Source organism: Sus scrofa, chromosome 13 (genome assembly GCF_054392235.1).
Source record: "Sus scrofa isolate SSC_HxYL_T2T_F1_AM1 chromosome 13, Sscrofa_HxYL_maternal_Yorkshire_Landrace_v2.0, whole genome shotgun sequence".
In the NCBI taxonomy this organism is placed as follows: Eukaryota; Metazoa; Chordata; class Mammalia; order Artiodactyla; family Suidae; genus Sus; species Sus scrofa.
Genome location: NC_139395.1, coordinates 88,468,625 through 88,490,726, shown reverse-complemented (window position 1 = coordinate 88,490,726; position 22,102 = coordinate 88,468,625). Strand labels below are relative to the sequence as shown.

General features: G+C 42.0%; 1 protein-coding gene across 5 annotated transcripts in view; it reads left to right on the top strand.

Annotated features, from left to right (window-relative positions):
• ACAD11 (acyl-CoA dehydrogenase family member 11) overlaps positions 1–14,401 on the top strand; it is a 101,593-nt gene extending 87,192 nt beyond the window's left edge. For all 5 annotated transcript variants that reach the window (XM_084989687.1, XM_001924765.6, XM_084989688.1 and 2 more), the window contains 3 exons: positions 6,952–7,068; positions 8,175–8,284; positions 10,606–14,401. In XM_084989687.1, coding sequence (XP_084845813.1) covers positions 6,952–7,068; positions 8,175–8,284; positions 10,606–10,720 — 342 coding nt within the window. In that variant the 3' untranslated portion in view covers positions 10,721–14,401. The remainder of the gene's footprint in view (positions 1–6,951; positions 7,069–8,174; positions 8,285–10,605) is intronic.
• The last annotated feature ends 7,701 nt before the right edge of the window (positions 14,402–22,102 follow it).

Sequence of the window (22,102 nt, the reverse complement as noted above, 5' to 3'; positions counted from 1 at the left end):
GAGTTACTCTGTATTCGTGCAGATTTTCTGTCAATTGTCCTATCAGTAGTTGAGAGAGGGGTGTTGAAGGCTTCAATTAGTACTGTGGATTTGTTTACTGCTCTTTTTAGTTCTGTCTGTTTTTGTTTTACATACTAAGCAGTTCGGTTGTTTGATTCATGCACATTTAGGTCTGCTGTGACTTCTTGAGGATCCACCCTTTTATCATTATATAATGACCTTCTCTGTCTCTGGTAATTTTTTCTGCTTTGAAGTCTACTTTTATCTGGTATTAATATAGCTATTTTTGCTTTCCTTTGATTAATGTTTGTGTGATATATTTTTCCATCTTTTTTGTTCTCAACCTTCCTATATCGTTATATTTGAAGTGAATTTCTTCTATATGGCATATAGTTAGTTGGGTCATGTTTTTTAATTCTTTGTCTTTGGTAATAAGGTTAGGGCTTAAGTCTGTCATTTTATGTTTTGTTTTCTATTTGTTCCGTTTTTTGTTTGTTTTCTTTTTCCTGCATTCCTGTGGGTTAGACATTTTTAGAATTCCATTTTGATTTATCAGTAGTGTTTCAGAGTTTATCTCTATGTATAGTTCTTTTAGTGGTTGCTCTAGATACTATGTTATAACTATATATAATATGGAATATATATAAATGTATACATATATTTATATGTGTATCTCATTAGTCTACTAGTATCATCATTTGGCCAGTTTGAATAAAGTACAGAAGCATTACCTCCCTTTAATCCCTTTAACCTTCCCCATTTATAATATAACTGTCTTAAATATTTCCTCTGCATACATTTAGAATGACATCACACACAGTGTTATAATTTTTACTTCAAACATCAAACATAGTTTAGAAAATTCAAGAGGAAAAGAAAAATCAATTGTCTGTGATCATATTATTTCTTACCATGTTCTTTCTTCATTCCTGATTTTCCAAGTTTCCTCTCTTTTTTTTTTTCTTTTCTTTTTTTTTTTTTTTTTAATGGCCACACCTGCAGCATATGGAAGTTCTCCGGGCTAGGGATCCAATCAGAGCTGCAGTTGAGGCCTACACCACAGCCATGGCAACACCAGATCCAAGCCACATCTGCAACCTACACTGCAGTTTGTGGCAACAGTAGATCCTTAATCCACTGAGCAAGTCCAAGGATTGAACCCACATGCTCACAGAGACAATGTCAGAGCCTTAACCCACAGAGCCACACAGGAACTCTCCAAGGTTCCTCTTTTAACTTTTCTCTCTAGAAAACTTTCTTTAGCCATTCTTTTAGGGTCCATAAGTGACAAGTTCTCTGTTTTCCTTTATCTAAGAATGTCTTGATTTCTTTTCCTCAAGGATATCCTAAGTATAGTGTTTTGTGTTGACAATTCTTTTCTTTCAGCACTTGAAAAATACCCTGCCACTTCCTTCTGGCATACACACACACACACACACACACACACACACACACACACTTCCCCCTAGGTAAGGTGTCATTCTTCACTGGATGATCCAAGATTCTGTCTTTTAGAAGTTTGTGATGTGTCTTGGCATGGATTTCTTGGATTTATCTTGCTTTGGGTTCACTCAGCCTGTTAAATCTATAGATTATATCTCTTGCCAAATTTTAAGAAGTTCTCAGCCATTATTTTTTTTTCTTTTTTTTTTTTAAGGCCACCACGTGGGATCCAAGCCGTGTCTGTGACCCACACCACAGCTGACGGCAATGCCAGAACTTTAACCCACTGAGCAAGGCCAGGGACCAAACCCACATCCTCATGGACACTTGTTGGGTTCATTACCACTGAGTCACAGTGGGAACTCCTCTTTGGGTATTTTTTGAGTCTTGCCCTCTTTCTTTTCTTCCTAGACTCTGTCATGAATGTTCACAGGTCCCTAATGTTACTCTTTTGAAAAAAGTTTTTCAGTATATTTCTCTCTGTGGTTCAAATTGGGCGATTTCTATTGTCCTGTCTTCCAGTTCATTGATTTGTCCCCTCCATTCTGCTGTTGAGCCTATCCACTAAGCTTTTTATTTAAATTATTTTATTTTTCAGTTATAAAATATCTATTTGGTGGTTCTTCTTTATTTCTCCTGTTTCTTTACTAAGACTTCAGTTTCTTTGTTGAGATTTTCTATTTTCTCATTTGCTTCAACTGTGAAGCATTTTTATCATAGTTGTTTTAAAATCTTTGTCAGAAATCAGAGTTCCTGATGGCTCAGTGGATTAGGGATCACTGCTCTGTCACTGCTGTGGCTCAGGTCAGTGCTATGGTGGCTGGCCCAGGAGCCCCCACAAGCCACAGGCAGGGCCAAAAAAATAAGCAAGTAAAAAATAAAATCTTTATCAGAAATTATAACATTCCTGTCATCTCAGTGTTAGCATCGTCATCCTTTTGAGACTTCCTGGGTTTTGGCATAACCAATGAATTTTATTAAAACCTAGACATTTTCCTATTGTGTTATGAGATTCTGGATCTCATTTAACCCTTCTATTTTAACTGGCTTTCTCTAACACCCCTCTGTTAGAGGAAAGGGTTACACCACCTCATTACTGCCAGGCAGGCAGAGGTAGAAGTCCAGGTTCCCACTCAGCCTTCATTAAGACCTGAGAGGAGGGCTGCATTCTCATCGCTGGGTGGTCCCCACGGACCACAGAGAGGGGAGGGAATGTGTTCCTGGTGTAGCTCCTTACCTGGCACCCTCTGTCTGATCCACGCAGGCAGGGGTGTCCAGGTACCTCATCATAGCACTCACGAGGGTGGACGTCTGTGCCGGCCAGAGTAGGAGCAGGGCCAATGCTTTTTTTCTGTGGTGCTGGGCTTAGGTAGAGTGGTTATTCTCTAGGTTTTCAGTCTTTCCAGCTGCCCCTTCCCAATTCTTCAGCTAAAGACAGAAGGCTTTTGTTGAGGCTGAGTTTTGTTTGATTTTTTCTGTCCTCATTGTCATTTCCAGGTTTCTGGCTTTTTCAACTCCAAGTCTGGTATAAATGAGACAAAGAGAAAACCCAGGGAAATCACTGCCATGTTTGTTGTTCTGGTCTGTAGCCAGTCTGCCTTCTTCCCTCAACCTTTCAGAGTCTTCTTGTGTTTTTATTTTGTTGTTGTTGTTCTAATAGCTAATGCACAAGTTTTTAGTTGTACTTTGCAAGAGGAATAGGGAAAAGTACATCTATTCCACCTTCCTGGAAACAGAAGTCTTTGGAGGTACCAATTTCTTAATTTGTACATGTATTCTGTAAACTACAGTGTTGGAGACCTCTGAGAAAAGCTGAACTAGAAATTGTGGACTGGTGCTGAAGCTGAGCTAGAGTTCCCTCCACTCCAGGTCTGGGCCTTAGGACACACACACTCAGGCATGTACACAGAGCACATAAATTTAACAATGGACCAATTCCTCAAAAGCCACAAACTATCAAAACTTCCTGAATGTGAAATAGATAACCTGAATGGTTCTACAACAATTAAAGAAGTTAAATTCACATTTACATTATCCTGAAAAAAGAAATCTTTAGGCCCAGATGGTATCACTGGTAAATTCTGCTGAACAGTTAAAGGAAAAGATAATACCAGTGCTACAAATCTCTTCCAGAAAAACAAAGAGGAGGAGCACTCCCCAACTCATTAATGAGACCAGAATTACCCTAATCCAAACCCAGACAAGAATAAACTACAGACCAATATAAATGCAAAAATACAGCAAATATAATCCAGTAAATCTTTGTAAAAAGAAGAACCAAGTGGAGTTTATCCCAGGAATGCAGGGCTGGTTCATATTTAAATATCAATCATTAAGAAAATTAATCAGGAGTTCCCATCGTGGCTCAGCTGTAACACCCAACTAGTATCCATGAGGACATGGGTTCAATCCCTGGGTTAAGTGGGTTAAGGATCCACCGTTGCTGTGAGCTGTGGTGTAGGTCGCAGACACAGCTCGGATCCTGAATTGCTGTGGCTGTGGCATACGTAGACTGGCAGCTACAGCTCTGATTCGACCCCTAGCCTGGGAACTTCCATATGCCATGGGTGCAGCTCTAAAAAAGACACACACACAAAATATAAATCATTGTAATCTGCCATATTACCAGCCTAAAAAAGAAAAACTATCTGGTCATATCAATTGATGCAAAAAGGGACTTTTAGAATTCAGCACCTGTTCATGATAAAACTCACAGCACACTATATGGTATAGAAAGCAATTTAACCTGATCCAGAGCATCCAAACATTTTATAGCTAACATCATACTGAATAATGAAAAGACTGAATGCTCTCCCCCCCTCCCCACCCAGGATTAGCAACAAAGCAAGAATGTTTACTCTCACCACTGGTTTTTATCATCATAGAGGAAGTCTTAGCCAGTGCAGTGAGACAAGAAAAAGAAATTAAGTGCCTATTAGAGGGAAAAAGAAATAAAACTGTCCCTCTTTGCAGTCAACATGCTTATGTAAAAATCCTTGGGAATCTACCAAACCAAACCAAACAACTCTCCTAGAACTAATAACTGAGTTTAGTAAAGTCGCAGGATACAAGACCAACACATAAAACTAATGTTATTTCTGTATACTTAGCTATGAACAATCAGAATCTGAAATGTTTTAAATACCATTTACTGTTGTATTATTTTACTAAGAAAGGCAGTAGACACAAATTAACAAAACATATATAGTATCTACATGCTAAAAGTGATCAAAGAAACCCATATCAATAGAGAAATACTATGTTCATGGATTGGAAGACTAACATAGTAAAGATGTCAACTGTCCTCAAATTGATCTATAGGATTAATATAATTCCAGTCAGAATCCCAGCAAGACATTTTTGTAGATAAAAGCAAGCTGATTCAACTTATGGAAATGCAGAGGAACTAAAATAATAAAACAATTTGAAAAAGAAGAGTAAAGTTGAAAGAATCACAGTATCCAATTGAAGACTTATTGTAAGCTCAGACGATCAAGACAGTGTGGCAGCAGCAAAAGGGGACATATATAGGCCTTTGGAAAAGAACAGAGGCTTTAGAAATACACTTATTAAAATATGAATCAGGAGTTCCCGTCGTGGCGCAGTGGTTAACGAATCTGACTAGGAACCATGAGGTTGCGGGTTCGATCCCTGCCCTTGCTCAGTGGGTTAACGATCCGGCGTTGCCTTGAGCTGTGGTGTAGGTTGCAGACGCGGCTCGGATTCCGCGTTGCTGTGGCTCTGGCGTAGGCCGGTGGCTACAGCTCCGATTCGACCCCTAGCCTGGGAACCTCCATATGCCGCGGGAGTGGCCCAAGAAATAGCAACAATAACAACAACAAAAAAGACAAAAAAAAAAAAAAAATATGAATCAACTGATTTTTTTATATAGGTGAAAATATCACGAGGATAAAAATCTCTGTGACCTAGGATTAGGCAAAATATTCTTAGACGTGCACCAAAAGTATGGCCTGTAAGAGAAAAAACTGAAAAGTTGAACTTAATTAAAATTGAACACTTTTGCTCTGTGAAAGTCACTGTTAAGAGAATGAAAAAAGCTATAAACTGGGAGAAAATATTTACAAATTGTCTAGCAAAGGACTGAATAATGAACTCTCTAAACCCAACAGTAAGAAAACAACCCAATTTAAAAATGGGCAAATGACTTGAACAGACACGTCACCAAACAAAATATATAGATGGCAAATAAGCACATCAAAAGGTGACCAGTATCATGGACCAATAAGGAGACGTGAATTACAACCACCATGAGAAATCTGCACATTGTTGAAAATGGCAAAAATTTTAAAATACCGACTATACCAAGTGCTGATGGTTTAGAGAGCAACTGGAATTCTTGTAAACTGCTCGCAGAAATGCAAAATGGTAGTCGCTCTGGAAAACTGTTTGACAGCTTCTTATAACTATTTACCACCTGATCTAACAATTCCACTCCTGGTTATTTGCTTCAAAAAATAAGAAGGTCGCGTTGCTGTGGCTCTGGCATAGGCCGGTGGCTACAGCTCCAATTCGACCCCTAGCCTGGGAACCTCCATATGCTGCGGGAGCGGCCCAAGAAATAGCAAAAAGACAAAAAATAAATAAATAATAAAATAAGAAGGTATGTTCACACAGAAAGTTATATGCAGATGTTTACAGGAGCCCTGTTAATAATAACCACCCCAAACTGGAAACAACCCACATGTCCTTCAGCAAATGAGTGGATAAACAAATCATGGTTCATCCCTACAATGGAATATTTTCAGTGATAAGGAATGGCGAGTTGATACATACAACATTTCAGATGAAATTCAAAGGCACCATGCAGAGTAAAAGAGGCCAGCCTCTATAGAATACATGCTAAATGATTCCTCTTATATGACATTCTGGAAGAGGCAGCACTCTACTATATGAGAATCATTCCACGATTCCTAGAGGTCAGAAGCACCCAAAAGGGGACAACACGAGGGAGCTTTTTTGGGACATGTTCTGTATCTTGATTGTGGTTACACTAATCTATACATGTGCTAAAATTCATAGAACGCCTCACCAAAGAAAAAGCTGTTTACTAAATAAATAATAGTAACAAGACAACAAAGGACTGCTGGACCATTCCCTCCCTGGAATTGTGTTGGGAACTGTCTATAAGCAGGTTTTACATTTACCCAAGTTTCAAGGAGACTTTGCAATTAGCATTCAGAAGGGCCAGTAAGGAGTGTCTTGGCAATGAGAGAGTTGCTTAATTCAGCCATCTTGACTTTAAACATCAGGATATCCAAAATAAATGATTGTGTTCTGAGCAAATAGTTTTTTTCTAAAATCTGTTGGAATTTAGTGTCACCTGCAGCATCCCACAGGTGTGTGGCTGGCTGGTATATATCAAACAAATTAACGCTTCCACTTAAAAATATATGGAGTAAGGCTCGAGAATAGTCCTTGGCGTTGAGGATGTGTTACGTGTGGACCTCAGACATCAGCTTATCTCCTCCTGCTTCTGCTCCCCTGCAGGAGGTGGTGGCTCACTGGATTGCTGAAAGCCGAATTGCCATTGAGGAGATCCGCTTGTTGATCTTGAAAGCTGCCCACAGCATTGATACTCGGGGCATCGATGGCGCTAAGAAGGAGGTGAGGCCCCCTTGGACCACCATCGGCCAAGCGCTCTCCAGTCTCTCCTACTCCTTGGGCATTTCAGGTTTCATGGTGCTTTGCGGGCACTCAGTATTGGAAGTTTCCATGTGATCTTGGTTTAAATATTATAGGTGAATGTCACTGGCTAGTTTTCTTTTCACTGGGCTACTTTAGGGAATTATTTTCAGAGGTAGAATATCTTCAGCTTTCTTGAGATGAAGCAACAGAAGGTAGGGAAATGAGAGACTTTATGCAGACTTGGAATTGTACCCAGTATGTCACTTTCTTTTAAGCTTTTGACTTTGGGCAAAGTATCTAATCTGCCTGCCTACGAACTAGGGCTCTAGTGCAGACTGACCAAGTTGATGGAGAGGGCAGAGCACATGCTGCCACACAGAAGTGTTTCAAAGAAGGCACCTCTTATCCCCTGCCTTCTTGTATAGAAGAACAATATGATCGTTAAATTATAAAAGCAATGAAGTTGCTAAGAAAAAACTGATTAGTGGAGTTCCCATCATTGGCTCAGTGGTAACAAACCCAACTATTACCTATGAGGATGCAGGTTCAATCCCTGGCCTCACTCAGTGGTTGCCGTGAGCTGTGGTGTAGGTCGAAGATGCAGCTCAGATCCCTTGTGGCTGTGGCTGTGGCTGTGGCTGTGGCCGGCAGCTACAGCTGCGATTCAACCTCCAGCCTGGGAACCTCCATGTGCTGCAGGTGCAGCCCTAAAAAGAAAAAAAAAGAAAAAGAAAAAAAGGAAAAACTATCAGCAAAAATTCTTTAACTCTTCATCCCTAAGGTGATGAATGTCATCTATCAGCTGCCTGAAATCCTTTCAGAAACAAGGAACGTTGTAAATAAGTTAATCAGGTGTGATCTGGAAGAGGTATCTTTTTCCACAAGGTCTGTATTGATTGAAATATGGCCGTTAGCTGCATTAGCATATCTTTGTTGGCTTTCATCAAAGATCCTGTCTCAGTGGTGAGTGTATGCTGGAAAGTTCCCTTGTTTCTTTTCACAAAGAAAATACAGATTATATCAAAGTCTGACACATTGTATATTGTCTGAGAGAGGAACATTCTTTTTATATCTTGCTTGTGTAGATTGCAATGATTAAAGTAGCTGCCCCCCGGACAGTCTGCAAAATTGTTGACAGAGCCATCCAAGTGTGTGGAGGTGCAGGCCTTTCCCAGGACTACCCTCTGGCTAACATGTGAGTAGATGTCATTTAAGCACCATCACATTTGATGGGCTTGGAATTTAAAAACTATAGGTGTCTTGATATTAATTGTTTATGAAGAAAATAAAGATAACTAGCTTACTTTAAAGCATAACTGAAGGCTAACTGAAGTAATAGTAGGTACCTTACTGGAGAACTCCATACCAATACATAGTTTTCTTTTTTTTTTTTTTTTTTTTGTCTTTTGTCTTTTTTTGTTTTTTGGGTTTTTTTATTACTCAGTGAATTTTATTACATTTATAGTTGTACAGCAATCATCACAACCAAATTTTATAGCATTTCCATCCCAAACCCCTAGCCCATCCCCCTACCCCCCAACCTGTCTCATTTGGAAACCATAAGTTTTTCTAAGTCTGTGAGTCAGTGTCTGTTCTGCAGAGAAGTTCACTGTGTCCTTTTTTTAGATTCCACATGTTAAGTGATGACATTTGATGTTGGTGTCTCACTGTCTGACTGACTTTATTTAGCATGATAATTCCTAGGTCTATCCATGTTGCTGCAAATGCCATTATTTCTTTCCTTTTAATGGCGGAGTAATATTCCATTTTGTATATGTACCACATCTTCTTTATCCACCCCTCTGTCGATGGACATCTAGGTTGTTTCCATGTCTTGGCTATTGTGAATAGTGCTGCAATGAACATTGAAGTACATGTATCTTTTTGAGTCATGGTTTTCTCTGGATAGATGCCCAGGAGTGGGATTGCTGGATCAAATGGTAATTCTATTTTTAGTTTTCTGAGGAATCTCCATACTGTTTCCACAGTGATTGCACCAATTTACATTCCCAACAACACTGTGAGAGGGTTCCCTTTTCTCCACACTATCTCCAGTACTTACTATTTGTAGACTTTTTCATGATGGCCATTCTGGCTGGTGTAAGGTGGTACCTCATCGTGGTTTTGATTTGCATTTCTTTACTAATGAGTGATGTTGAACATCTTTTCATGTGTTTTTGACCATCCATATGTCTTCTTTGGAGAATTGTCTGTTTAGATTTTCTGCCCATCTTTTGATGGGGTTGTTTGTTTTTTCGGTATGGAGCTGCAGAAGGTATGTCTTCTGTCTTTTTAGGGCTGCGCCAGCAGCATATGGAGGTTCCCAGGCTAGGGGTCTAATCGGAGCTACAGCTCTCAGCCTACACCACAGCCACGAAAACTCGGGATCCAACCCATGTCTGCAACCTACACCACAGCTCACAGCAACGCTGGATCCTTAACCCAATGAGCAAGGCCATGGATTGAACCCACATCCTCATGGATGCTGTCAGGTTTGTTAACCACTGAGCCACAACAGGAACTCCAATAAATAGTTTTCTGATTACAATTGTCATTTCACTCAATTATGTTCATTTTTACACTGAGGGGATGCGCTGAGGGTTCCTGGCTATAAATAACTCATGGGGGTTCTCCCTGGGAATAGCGCTGGCCAGAGGGGGCCCAGAGCCAGGCCTAGGTGTGTACTGGGGACACTACCGCCACACACGGAGGCCTCAGCCACACTGGAGCCACCATCTCCTGTCCTCGCTGTGGTTGCTGGGAGTCAGGGAGGAATGCTGTCCACTGCCCATGCCCACCGGGCACAGGGCCACCTTCTTTCTAACACACTGAAGATAAGAGTCTAGTGGCCCATGACTTTCCCCCATCAATTTTTAGTAAGATAAAACTAAATATATATATTTAGTACTATACATATTTATAGTATATAAATGTTATATAGTCTTAGATTCTACCTAAGACATCTCCTGGTTCTAGCAACTTCTAGTACCTACAGCAAACCAGACTGAGATTAAGCCCACTGTGCTGTGCCTTTTAAGATTACACTCCTGGAGTTCCCATCGTGGCTCAGTCGTTAACGAATCTGACTAGAAACCATGAGGTCGTGGGTTCGATCCCTGGCCCCACTCAGTGGGTTAAGGATCCGGTGTTGCCATAAGCTGTGGTGTAGGTCGTAGATGTGGCTTGGATCCTGTGTTGCTGTGGCTGTGGTATAGGCAGGTGGCTACAGCTCCAATTGGACCCCTAGCCTGGGAACCTCCATATGCCACAGGTGCGGCCCTAAAAAGACAAAAAAAAAAAAAAAACCAAGATTCCACTCCCAGGGGGAGGACTTTAAAATGGCATTTCACCCGCTTTTGGGCTCACTTGCCTTGACTCCCTGTGCAGTTTTCCTGATCTCTACCTGGGCGAGATTTCAAACACTAAGAGCCTTTTCTTAAAGTCCAAGTGACTGATGTGAAAGCATCCGTTCCCCTTTGCTGAGTCCTGCTACCCCTGCTCTCTGTGTTTTTCCAGGTATGCCGTCATTCGAACTTTGCGCATAGCAGACGGGCCCGATGAAGTCCACCTCTCCACAGTCGCAAGATTGGAGCTGTGGGACCAAGACAGGCGCCTGAAGTCCAAGGTGTAGGAGGTGACAGACACTGCCTCGACTTTACACACACTTCATCAGCACCAGCATTTTAATCTCATTCACTTTTGCAGCAGTTTGATCACGGGATTAATTACTCACTTTGGTAAAACTTTGAGCATCTGTTTTAATCAATGTGTTTTATCATTACAAGGGTCATACTTGCAACTTTATAATTTCAAAGGTTTAAGTGAAAAAGGAACTTTTATAGCATAGCTGTTGACATTCAGTCTAATACCTAATGAAATAGAGCTAAATCATCAACATAATAATATTGTCACTTTGTGACTTTCAGGAATTGTTCCATTTAAATAAACATTCAAGGAATATTTCATCACTACTTTGTAAAAAAAATTGAATGGACTCTCCTTTTTAACACTGGTTGGAGGGGTTGGTTTAACACTTTGTGGTGATGTTTGCACTGGAGAGAAGGATATGTGGTCCATGGCCGATTGGTCCATTTTAGACTTCCTATTATAAACCTCTTAGTAATTCAGCAGGAAGCATTTATGCATAAAATCTGAATGAGGTTTAAAGTTTACTAGAAGATACGGCATCTTATGAGAAAATATAATTAAGAAAAATTTTAATTTTGTCTAAAATACTGATGAGAACAGTGGGTAGTTTAACTACAGGAAAGTTATGTAGTTTTTCGGGGTTTTTTTTTGGTTTTTTTTTTTGCTATTTCTTTGGGCCGCTCCCGCAGCATATGGAGGTTCCCAGTCTAGGGGTCGAATAGGAGCTGTAGCCCCCAGCCTACGCCAGAGCCACAGCAACGCGGGATCCGAGCCGCGTCTACAACCTACACCACAGCTCACGGCAACGCTGGATCGTTAACCCACTGAGCAAGGGCAGGGACCGAACCCGCAACCTCATGGTTCCTAGTCGGATTCGTTAACCACTGCGCCACGACGGGAACTCCGAAAGTTATGTAGTTTTGAGAAGAGATTAAAGACAGTCTGCTCTGAACACCATTCTGTTAGGAGAAACCCCCTAAGCCAACATCCTTGAGTTGTTTTAAGTCAGTGCTGCCGAGGACTGTGCCCTGGGTCACAGGTGAATCTTCAGCCCCTGAACTGTGGCCAACACAACTGAGGAACTGAATTTTAGACTTTTTGAAATTAATTTAAATATAGTTACTGGTAAACCTTTAAGTATGCTTGGAATAACTTGGGTATGTCAACTGTCTTTTGCAAATGTAAGTTTGACGAAATCTAAATCCAGAACAAGTATTTTAAATGAAAATTTAGAATCCAAATTAAGAAAGTATACAATATACACCATCTGTCCTCTGTGTCAGCCATCCTCAAGGCAGGTCCCCCCATGTGATCCATATTCGCCACTATCACCTACCTTCAATTTATTCAGATAAAATCATGGTTAAAAAAAAAGAAGAATGATAAAGTTTCTTTTGAAAGGGAAAATTCTGGTCTCCAAAGGACAAAGTTCCAAGGGACCTTTGCCTCAGTCACAGGGAGCAAATGACTGTAACGTGGGGAGTGGCAGGGCCACGACCGAGATCTCTGGGCTCTCTGCAGGCTGTCCCCACGAGTCACTCTGAGAAGGCCCCCCAGGACAGTCAGCCAAGTTCCCAGGCACTTGAGGACCCCCATGGCTTTAAAATGAGAAGTTGCCCTTCGCAGGAGGAAAGCGAGGGCCAACCAGTCAGGCTTTACCATTAGGGCCTCTTTGGGCTTCTCTGCCACGTGGGCAGCAGGGTAGGAGGTGCCAAGGCTGCCAACCAGAAGTCACCATGAGGCTCCACATGAAAGTGGCCCTGAAGGAGTGGCTGGGGCATGCATGGGACCAGCAGGCTAAGGGTCTGCAGGAGTTTATGTGTTTTAACCTTAGCGAATACACAAGAGAAAGTTCGGCTGATCTTAGAGGAGCTGATTTTCTCACCAACCTGTTATTTACAAGGCTTCCCAAAGGCCCACATCACCTCAGCTCTTCCCACAACTCTGGTCTACATACCCATCATAGGCCTGCGGGCTTGCCGTCAGAGAAAAACGAAAGTGATGAAAGCCGCAAAAGCCAATAGCAGCATGTGGGTGTTTCAGCAGATACGCTGCCTAAGGCTTGCACTTCCCCGTAAGCTACAATAGTCTCTGGAAAATTCAGAAGGAAGGCACTTATTACCCTGGCTTCTAAAGGACTTAAATTAGTAATTCTTAAATGAAATGAAAATGAAACGTGTCTAAGAAAGTGTCTGCTATGAACAAATGCTTGATTTCAGTCAAGCCAGGTGGCCTGGACCAGCCCTCTGTCACTGGCCCCGGATGATCCCTCCCCAAAGAGCAGAGTGAAAGGGCCTCGCCAAGCAGTGGGCCTCCTGTTAGCAGTTGATGCCAGGGAGTGTCTCTTGCATGTGTTTCTCCACCCTCTTTTTGGCCTGGGTTGCTGTGCTAGTCTCCTAACTGGCCTCTAGTCTCTTCTCACAGCAGCCAGCACAACCCTCTCAAAATGATGTAGTGACTTTCCATCTCACTAGGAAAAAGCGTAAGTCCTCCCCCTGGCTGACAAGGGTCCATCTGAGCTTGTCCCTGGCACCTCTCTGCATTCATCCACCTGCCTCCCTCCGAAGAGCCTCAGGAGTGCGGTTCCGGCAGACAAGCACAGCCAGGCCTTGGAGCCTTGGCTCTCACTATTCCTCTGCCTGTAAAGATCTACCCTGAGGTTCCCAGATGCCTGCTCCAAGTCACTTGTTGAAAGGTCCTTTCTTTCTTTTTTTTTTTTTTATTTCTTTTCTGGCTGCCCGGTAGCCTGTGGAGTTCCTGGGCCAGAGATCAGATCCAAACCACAGTCGTGACCTATGCCACAGCTGCAGCAACACCACATCCTTTAACCCACTGTGCTGGGCCAAGGGGTGAACCTTTGTCCTGGCACTGCAGAGACGCCATTGCACAACAGTGGGGACTCAGAAAGGTCCTTCCTTGACTACATGTTCTGAACTAGCACTACCTACTCTGTCACTCTCCACCCTTTACCTGCCTTTCTTTTCACAGCGCTTATCACTTGGCGTGTCTCATCCACTTATTTAGGCGTGTTTTCTCACTGGAGTATAAGCCCCACTCTTTCCCTCCTGAAGTCAGCCCTGTTTTTGTGTGTACTAGAACACAAAAAACGATGGTGTGCACTCAAAAAAAGTATGAATGAATGGATTCATGTGCATGGATGCTCTCCTGATCCATGATTTGCAGTTGGTGAGAGGGCAAAGCGTTTGATTATAGGTTCACAAACAGAACAGAGCACCAGCCCTTGAACACAGAAGTCAGACAACAGACCAAGAGTGGCTTCTGGGTAACTGAAGAAACAGTGGGGCTGAGAAAGGATTGCGGACAAATCACTTGATGAAATAGATATCTAATGAGTAATAATTCAGAGAATGCACATTTACTTTCTAAAACTTTCCTCATGTGGAATCTGATCTAATGAGCCAGAGTGCTGGGGTCAGCTCAAGGTACGGAGGGAAGTCAGGATAACTAAGAAAAACAAAACCGCTTTCAGTGATTGTTAGGCTTTTCCAATTTTCCAAATAAACAGTATTCTGGGAAGTGTCCTCAATTCAGGGAAGACAAAGAACATTTGGGATTTATGATCTTACCACAATATGTTTATTTCTCTCTCTCTCATTGTGATTATGTGTTTATCATAAATAAAATCACGAATATTCCAGTGTAAGAGTGTAGTTACCATAAGCTCTGTGAGACAAGGGCTTTTATCTGCCTTAGCCTCACCCCAAAATAGGTGGACAAAGGCTTGTCCCCAAAATTCACCCCAAAATATATCCTGAGAAAGGACTGTCAGGTGGAACCAGAAGGCATCTTACCAGCGCTCCTTCCCCCACTGCTGTTACCACCCTGGGCAGAGGCATGTTTCACTCTTTTAAACGAGTGAAAGTGAAGATTGCAAATGCCTCTTCTTCCCACTGCTCTGACCTCCCAGACTTGAGTTTCCACTGTTCTTTTTCCTTACTCACGCCAGACTAGCCACATCAGCCTTCTGCTGTTCCTCCGATACCCCCAGATTTTTTAAAATTAGAAATAATATTGTTTCCTGGAGTTCCCGTCGTGGCGCAGTGGTTAATGAATCCGACTAGGAACCATGAGGTTGCGGGTTCGGTCCCTGCCCTTGCTCAGTGGGTTAACGATCCGGCATTGCCGTGAGCTGTGGTGTAGGTTGCAGACTCGGCTCGGATCCCGCGTTGCTGTGGCTCTGGCGTAGGCCGGTGGCTACGGCTCCGATTCAACCCCTAGCCTGGGAACCTCCATATGCCGCGGGAGCGGCCCAAGAAATAGCAACAACAACAACAACAACAACAAAAAAAAAAAAGAAATAATATTGTTTCCTGATAAACAGTCTCCTTAAGACTTCTTATGGAGAAAAAAATATGCAAAAAGAACGTTCCTGTGTTTTTTCACTTAACCGCTTTGGGCTGGGATGATGATGATTTGTCTTTTTAGAGCTGCACCTGCGGCATATGGAGGTTACCAGGCTAGGGGTCGAATTGGAGCTGTAGCCTCCGGCCTACACCACAGCCACAGCAACGCCAGATCCGAGCCGCGTCTGCGACCTACACCACAGCTCATGGCAAGGTGGGATCCCTAATCCACTGACTGAGGCCAGGGATCGAACTTGCATCCTCATGGATCCAAGTCAGACTCATTAACCACTGAGCCATGACGGGAACTCCCAGGCTGGGATTATTGATCCAAGCCTTCCTCGCTGTGTACAAGGGAAAAACCTCCACCTACTCCCAGGAAGTTAGGCTACTCTAGTTTTACCTTTGATCACTTACATGTATGGAAAAAAAAATCAAAATCTAACTAACAGGCTACCTGTCCTGAGACACACAGGCCCAATCTACTTGGACAGACAGACAAATGGAGCCCTTAAGTCCTCAGCCCCTGTGTGGACCAGGGTTAAAGGTACCCTGGCGATCAGGTAGGTGCTCCTGGCTAGGGACACTTGAAGAAGATTCCAGCCCCTGGTCAGCTGGCTGAAAATATGCAGTGCCTCCAGTGAGGGGCTGAGATCACCTCTTAGCAAGGAGTATTTGGGGTAAAGTAGGGCACCCATCTGGCCACAGTGGTATCCTGTCTACAAGCTACTTACTCCAATTCAAATTCTCTCATGATCCTTTAAATTGACAAGAGTGAATGCAAGTTTCAAAATGGCACATCAATTTATACAGAATGTCCTTAAGGCAATGGACTCCACATTCTCACACAAAGGCTGTCCCCACCTTCCCCCTCCCTCACCTTTCAGGACCACTGGGTCCTGCCCACCTGCTCCTTGTGGGTGGCAGCTTCCAGCATCCAGAGGCCTTGAGCAGCCCTCAGCCTCACATCTCAGGGGTGGCCTAATTAAGGAATCTCATGGCAGCTTCAAGACCAAGATCCTACTTTGGGGTTTCTGTACTTTGCTTTTCTATTCACCTGGAAAGCTCTCCCCCAACCCCATGTTCTCAAGACTTGTTCCCTTCCTGTAAATGTAACATCCCAGGTGTTCCCTCTGTTCTCACATCATCCAAATGGCTGTGCCCTTCAGCATGCGCACACACATTCCTTACCCTCTTTCAGCTTTGTCCTGAGAACTTCCATCTTGTAACATGCTCTGTATCTTTCCTTCTTATTTGGCTTATTATCCGCCAATTCCCCACTTTAAAGCTAAAGCAGAGAGGGCTTTTTGGTTGCCTTGCCACTACACACTGAGTGTCTAGGACAATGCCCAGGCAAAGGAAATAGGTCCTCACTAAACATTTGCTGAATTTGAGTGGAATTTCTCTAGCTGTCGGAGTGCAGGGATCCCAGGAAGTTTGCTCTTCTCTCCATCAGAAGTGTGGTAGCACAGGCTCACGTATACTCACTGGCCGTGCACATGCTTAAAAGAAGGCCTAAAGCCCTGCTTCTCGACCCTGGCTGAGCATCAGACTCCCCTGATGAGCCTGATGGAGACTCAGCTGCCCCAGCCCAGCCCATCCCCAGTCCAGTGCTGGTGATGGTGACTTCAGGGGTAATCAATGTACCAGCGATTCTGGAAGAACGAAAGCCGAGGGTAGGGACTTACTCCCTGCAAATCAGGTCTGTTTTAGGGTGTCTAGCTGCAAACACCAGCAGGAGACTGGCTAATGTGAGCTAAAAGGAATCTGCTAGGTGGGCCTAGAAGTAGAAGGCCAAGAAAGCCTGGGAAGGTCTCCCCAGGAAAGGGCACAGGGAGGGAGAGCAACCTGCACGGTGGATCTCCTCTGCCCGGCCCCTCAGGCTGTGCCTCGCCTCCGGCCCCGCCCCTCAGGCTCTGCGGAGCCGCTGGTTGGCTAAGCTCAGCTCACAGGCCGCCCCCTATCCTGGAACAGGACTAGGAAAGAGAAAGGTAAAGCCTGCCACACGTGTGATGTTAAATTGTCCAGCGCCACATTTAAAGAAGTACAAAGAAACATGAGAAATAAATTTTAACAATGCATCTGATTCAACCTACTATATCCAAATATTATCATTTCAACATGTAATCAATATTTAAAAATTGCCAAAAAGGTATTTTGCATTCCCTCTCAAAATCCAGAGTATATTTTACACTTAGGACACATCTCACTTTGGAAGTTAACTTTTCAGTGGGAATACTTGAGCTCTAAGACATAAACTGTCTATAGGTTTTATAAAATTCATGGTTGAAAAAGTATATTTATGGACTTGAATCATTCCAAACATATTTAAAAGTTTTTAATGTTCAACAAAGGAGGCAAGAATATAAAATGGGAAAAAGTCTTTTCAGCAAGTGGTGCTGGGAAAACTAGACAGCTGCCATGTAAATTGATGAAACTGGAACACACTCTCACACCATGCACAAAAATAAACTCAAAATGGCTTAGAGACTTAAATGTTAAGACAAGACACCATCAAACTCCTAGAAGAGAACATAAGCAAAACATTCTCTGACATCAACCTTGCAAATGTTTTCTCAGGTCAGTCTCCCAAGGCAACAGAAATAAAAGCAAAAATAAGCCAATGGGACCTAATCAAACTGACAAGCTTTTGCTCAGCAAAGGAAACCATTAAAAAAAAAAAAAAAAAGGATATCCTACAGAATGGCAGAAGACGATGTGACTGACAAGGGCTTAATCTCTAAAATATACAAACAACTTATACAACTCAACAGGAAAAAAACCAACAACTCAATTGAAAAATAGGCAGAAGACCTGAATAGACATTTCTCCAAAGAAGATACACAGATGGCCAACAAGCACATGCAAAAATGTTCAACATCACTGATTATTAGAAAAATGCAAATCAAAACTCTATGAGGTACCACCTCACACCAGTCAGAATGCTCATCAAATAACGCTGGAGAGGGTATGGAGAAAAGGGAACCCTTCTACACTGTTGGTGGGAATATAAATTGGTACAACTGCTATGGGAAACAATATGGAAGTACCTTAGAAAACTAACTATAGACCCAGCAATCCCACTCTTGGGCATATATCTGGGCAAAACTTTCCTTGAAAAAGACACATACACCCGCATGTTCACTGCAGCACTATTCACAATAGCCAAGACATGGAAACAACCTAAATGTCCATAGACAGACAATTGAATTAAGAAGATGTGGTATATATACACAATGAAATACTACTCAGCCATAAAAAAGAACAAAATAATGCCATTTGCAGCAACATGGATGGAACGAGAGACTTTCATACTAAATGAAGTAAGTCAGAAAGAGAAAGACAAATACCATATAATATCAAATCTAATATATGGCTCAAATGAAACTCTCTACAGAAAAGAAACAAACTTCTGGTCTTGGAGAACAGACTTGTAGTTGCCAAGGGGGAGGGGCAGGGAGTGGGATGGACTGGGAATCTGGGGTTAATAGATGCAAACTATTGTCTTTGGAATGGATAAACAATGAGATCCTGCTGTATAACACTAGGAACTATATCTAGTCACTTAGCATGATGGAGGGTAATGTGAGAAAGAGAATATATAGGTATGTGTGACTGGGTCACCTTGCTGTACAATAGAAAATTGACAGAGCACTGTAAACCAGCTATAATGAAAAAAATAAAAATCTTTTTTAAAAAGTTTTCAAAAACTGAATTGACTGCCAGTTTTTAAAGTTAAAGAAGTTAATTAAAATGAAATTAAAGAGAGTTCCTGTTGTGGCTCAGCAGTAATGAATCTAACTAGTATCCATGAGGATGTGGGTTTAATCCCTGGCCCTGATCAGTGGATTAAGGATTTGGTGTTAGGAGAGCTGTGGTGTAGGTCACAGGCATGGCTCAGATCTGGCGTTGCTGTGGCTCTTTCGTAGGCTGGCAGCTGTAGCTCTGATTTGACCCCTAGCCTGGGAACTTCCATACACTGCAGGCACAGCCCTAAAAAGCAAAAAAATAAAGAAGGAAAAAGAAAAAAGAAAAAATATAATGAAATTGAAAATTTAGCTCCTTGGATACTTTTCAAGTGCTCAATACTGGCTCAGCAGTGGCTACTGTCTGGCCAGCTCAGCCCTGAGCAGCCACCTACCAGGACAAGTACCTGCCATCACACTCAATGCTGGAAAGGCCTTGGGGCATTAGACACAGAGCACGAATGCTGAGCAGCTAAAAATGACTGTTAGCCACTGTGACTAAGGTAAGGTAGTGAGTTTATTGTATCTTCTATGTTCGTGTCTGGTGAAGGAAAAAGTTAATTCCATTTCCTGTGTTTAAGAAAACAAACTCTCCATGACAAGGAACTGCTAAGCATTTCTAGTTTACCAAGGGTCCTGTGGTAAACCACTCCTAAATATCTCGTGAGGGAAAACTATTATTTGTTCAGGGTGGTTAGAGTTTCCGAGATGAAAAGAAGCTTGGCTCTAACACATAGGAATGGAAGGGGGCAAACTCAGTCTCTTAAGGTCACACAGTGGATTCGTGAGGCAGAGTCCTCCCGCCTTGGCTGGAATTAATAAAGATCTTGTCACGGGAAATGGAGACAATACTTTTGATAAACTTCAAAACTGTATTCATCAATTATTCTTCCCCAACCCATCCTCTGCAAATTATGAGGAGTTTGGCTTCAGGGGAGATGGTCCCCAAATGGCTTACTGGCTGTATTTCATTCCTTTTAGTCCATCATAATTCCTATCTCTGTCTCCAAGATGCTAAATGAGCTTTCTACTACTAAGGGACTAAGCCAGGAATGAGGCTGGAGGGACGGCCTCCTCATCAGGTGTGGCGCTTGGTACCTAAAAGGATAGGCTCACCTCTCTGAGCACTGACAGCACAGGAGCCTCCTCCCACTGGTGACCTTAGGCCAGACCCACTCAGACCTGTGGACTCTGGCAATCTCTCTTCCCCTTTGCTTGAAGTTAGATTTAAATTCTACATCCATGAGAACAACGAAAGATCAGAAAGAGAAATTAAGGAAACAATCTCATTTACCATCACATCAAAAAGAATAAAATACCTAGGAGTAAGCCTACCTAACAAGACAAAAGACTTGTACTCCAAAAACTATAAGACACTGATGAAAAAAATTCAAAGATGACACAGATGGAAAGATATATTCTTCAACTGGAAGAATCAACAGTCTCAAAATGGCTATATTACCTAAGGCAATCTACAGATTCAATGCAATCCCTGTGAAAAACAGCATTTTTCACAGAATTGGAACAAAAAAGTTTCTAAATTTGTATGGAAAAACAAAAGACCCCAAATAGCCAAAGCAATCATGAGAAAGAAAAACAGAGCTGGAAGAGCTCCCCAGCTTCAGACCCTACTACAAAGCTACAGTCATAAAAACAGCATGGTGTTGGGACAAAAAAAGAAATATAGATCAATGGATAGAGAACCCAGAAATAAACCTACCCACCTATGGTCAACTATTCTATGACAAAGGAGGCAAAAATATACAATGGAGGAAAGACAGCTTCTTCAATAAATGGTGCTGGGGAAAGTAGACAGCTACATGTAAAAGAATGAAATTAGAACACTCCCTAACATCATACAAAAAGTAAACTTGAAATGGATTAAAGGCCTAAATGTAAGGCCGGGTACTATAAAACTCCTAAAAGAAACCATAGACAGAATACTCTTTGGCATAAATTGCAGCAATATCTATTTTGATCCACCTCCTAGAGTAATGAAAATAAAAATAAGTACATAGGACCTAATTAAACTTAAAGGCTTTTGCACAGCAAAGGAAACCATAAACAAAATGAAAAGACAACACACAGTTATGGGAGAAAATATTTGCAAATGAAGCGACCAACAAGGGATTAATTTCCAAAATATACAAACAGCTCATGCGGCTCAATAAAAACAAACAAACAAACAACTTAATCAAAAAAAAAAAAAAAAAAAAGGGTCAGAAGACCTAACCAGACATTTCTACAAAGTCAGACAGATGCCTAGCAGGCATATGAAAAGATGCTCCACATCACTAATTCTTAGAGAAATGCAAATGAAAACTACCGTGAAGTATCACCTCACACCAGTCAGCATGACCATCATCAAAATCAAAGACAAATACCATATGGTATCACTTATAACTGGAATCTAATATCCAGCACAAATGAACATCTCCTCAGAAAAGAATATCATGGACTTGGAAAACAGACTTGTGGCTGCCTGATGGGAGGGGGAGGGAGTGGGAGGGGTTGGGAGCTTGGGCTTATCAGACAAACTTAGAATAGATTTACAAGGAGATCCTGCTGAACAGCATTGAGAACTATGTCTAGATACTCATATTGCAACAGAAGAAAGGCTGGGGGAAAAAATGTAATTGTAATGTATACATGTAAGGATAACCTGACCCCCTTGCTGTACAGTGGGAGGAAAAAAAAAAAAAAGTCTATAAACAATACATGCTAGTTAAGGGTATGGAGAAAAGAGAACCTGCCTACATTGTTGGTAAGAATGTAAATTGGTGCTGCCACTATGAGAACACTATGGAGGTTTCTTTAAAAAAATAGAGAACTACGCCATGATCCAGCAATCCCACTCCATACAGAGAAAATCATAATTCAAAAAGATACATGCACCCATATGTCCACTGTAGCACTGTTTACGATAGCCAAGACATGGAAACAATCTAAGTGTCCACCGACAGAGGACAAAGACGGATGGGCAAAGAAGACGTGGTGTATTTACACAATGGAATATTACTCAGTCAAAAACAAGAATGAAATAATGCCATTTGTAGCAACATGGATGGACCTGGAGATTGTCATACCAAGTGAAGGAAGTTAGAGACAGACAAATATCATAGGATATCACTTACATGTGGAATCTAATTTAAAATGATACAAATGAACTTATTTACTAAACAGAAACAGACTCACAAAGAAAACATAGTTACCAAAAAGGAAAGGGGTAGAGGGATGGATAAATTAGGAGTTTGG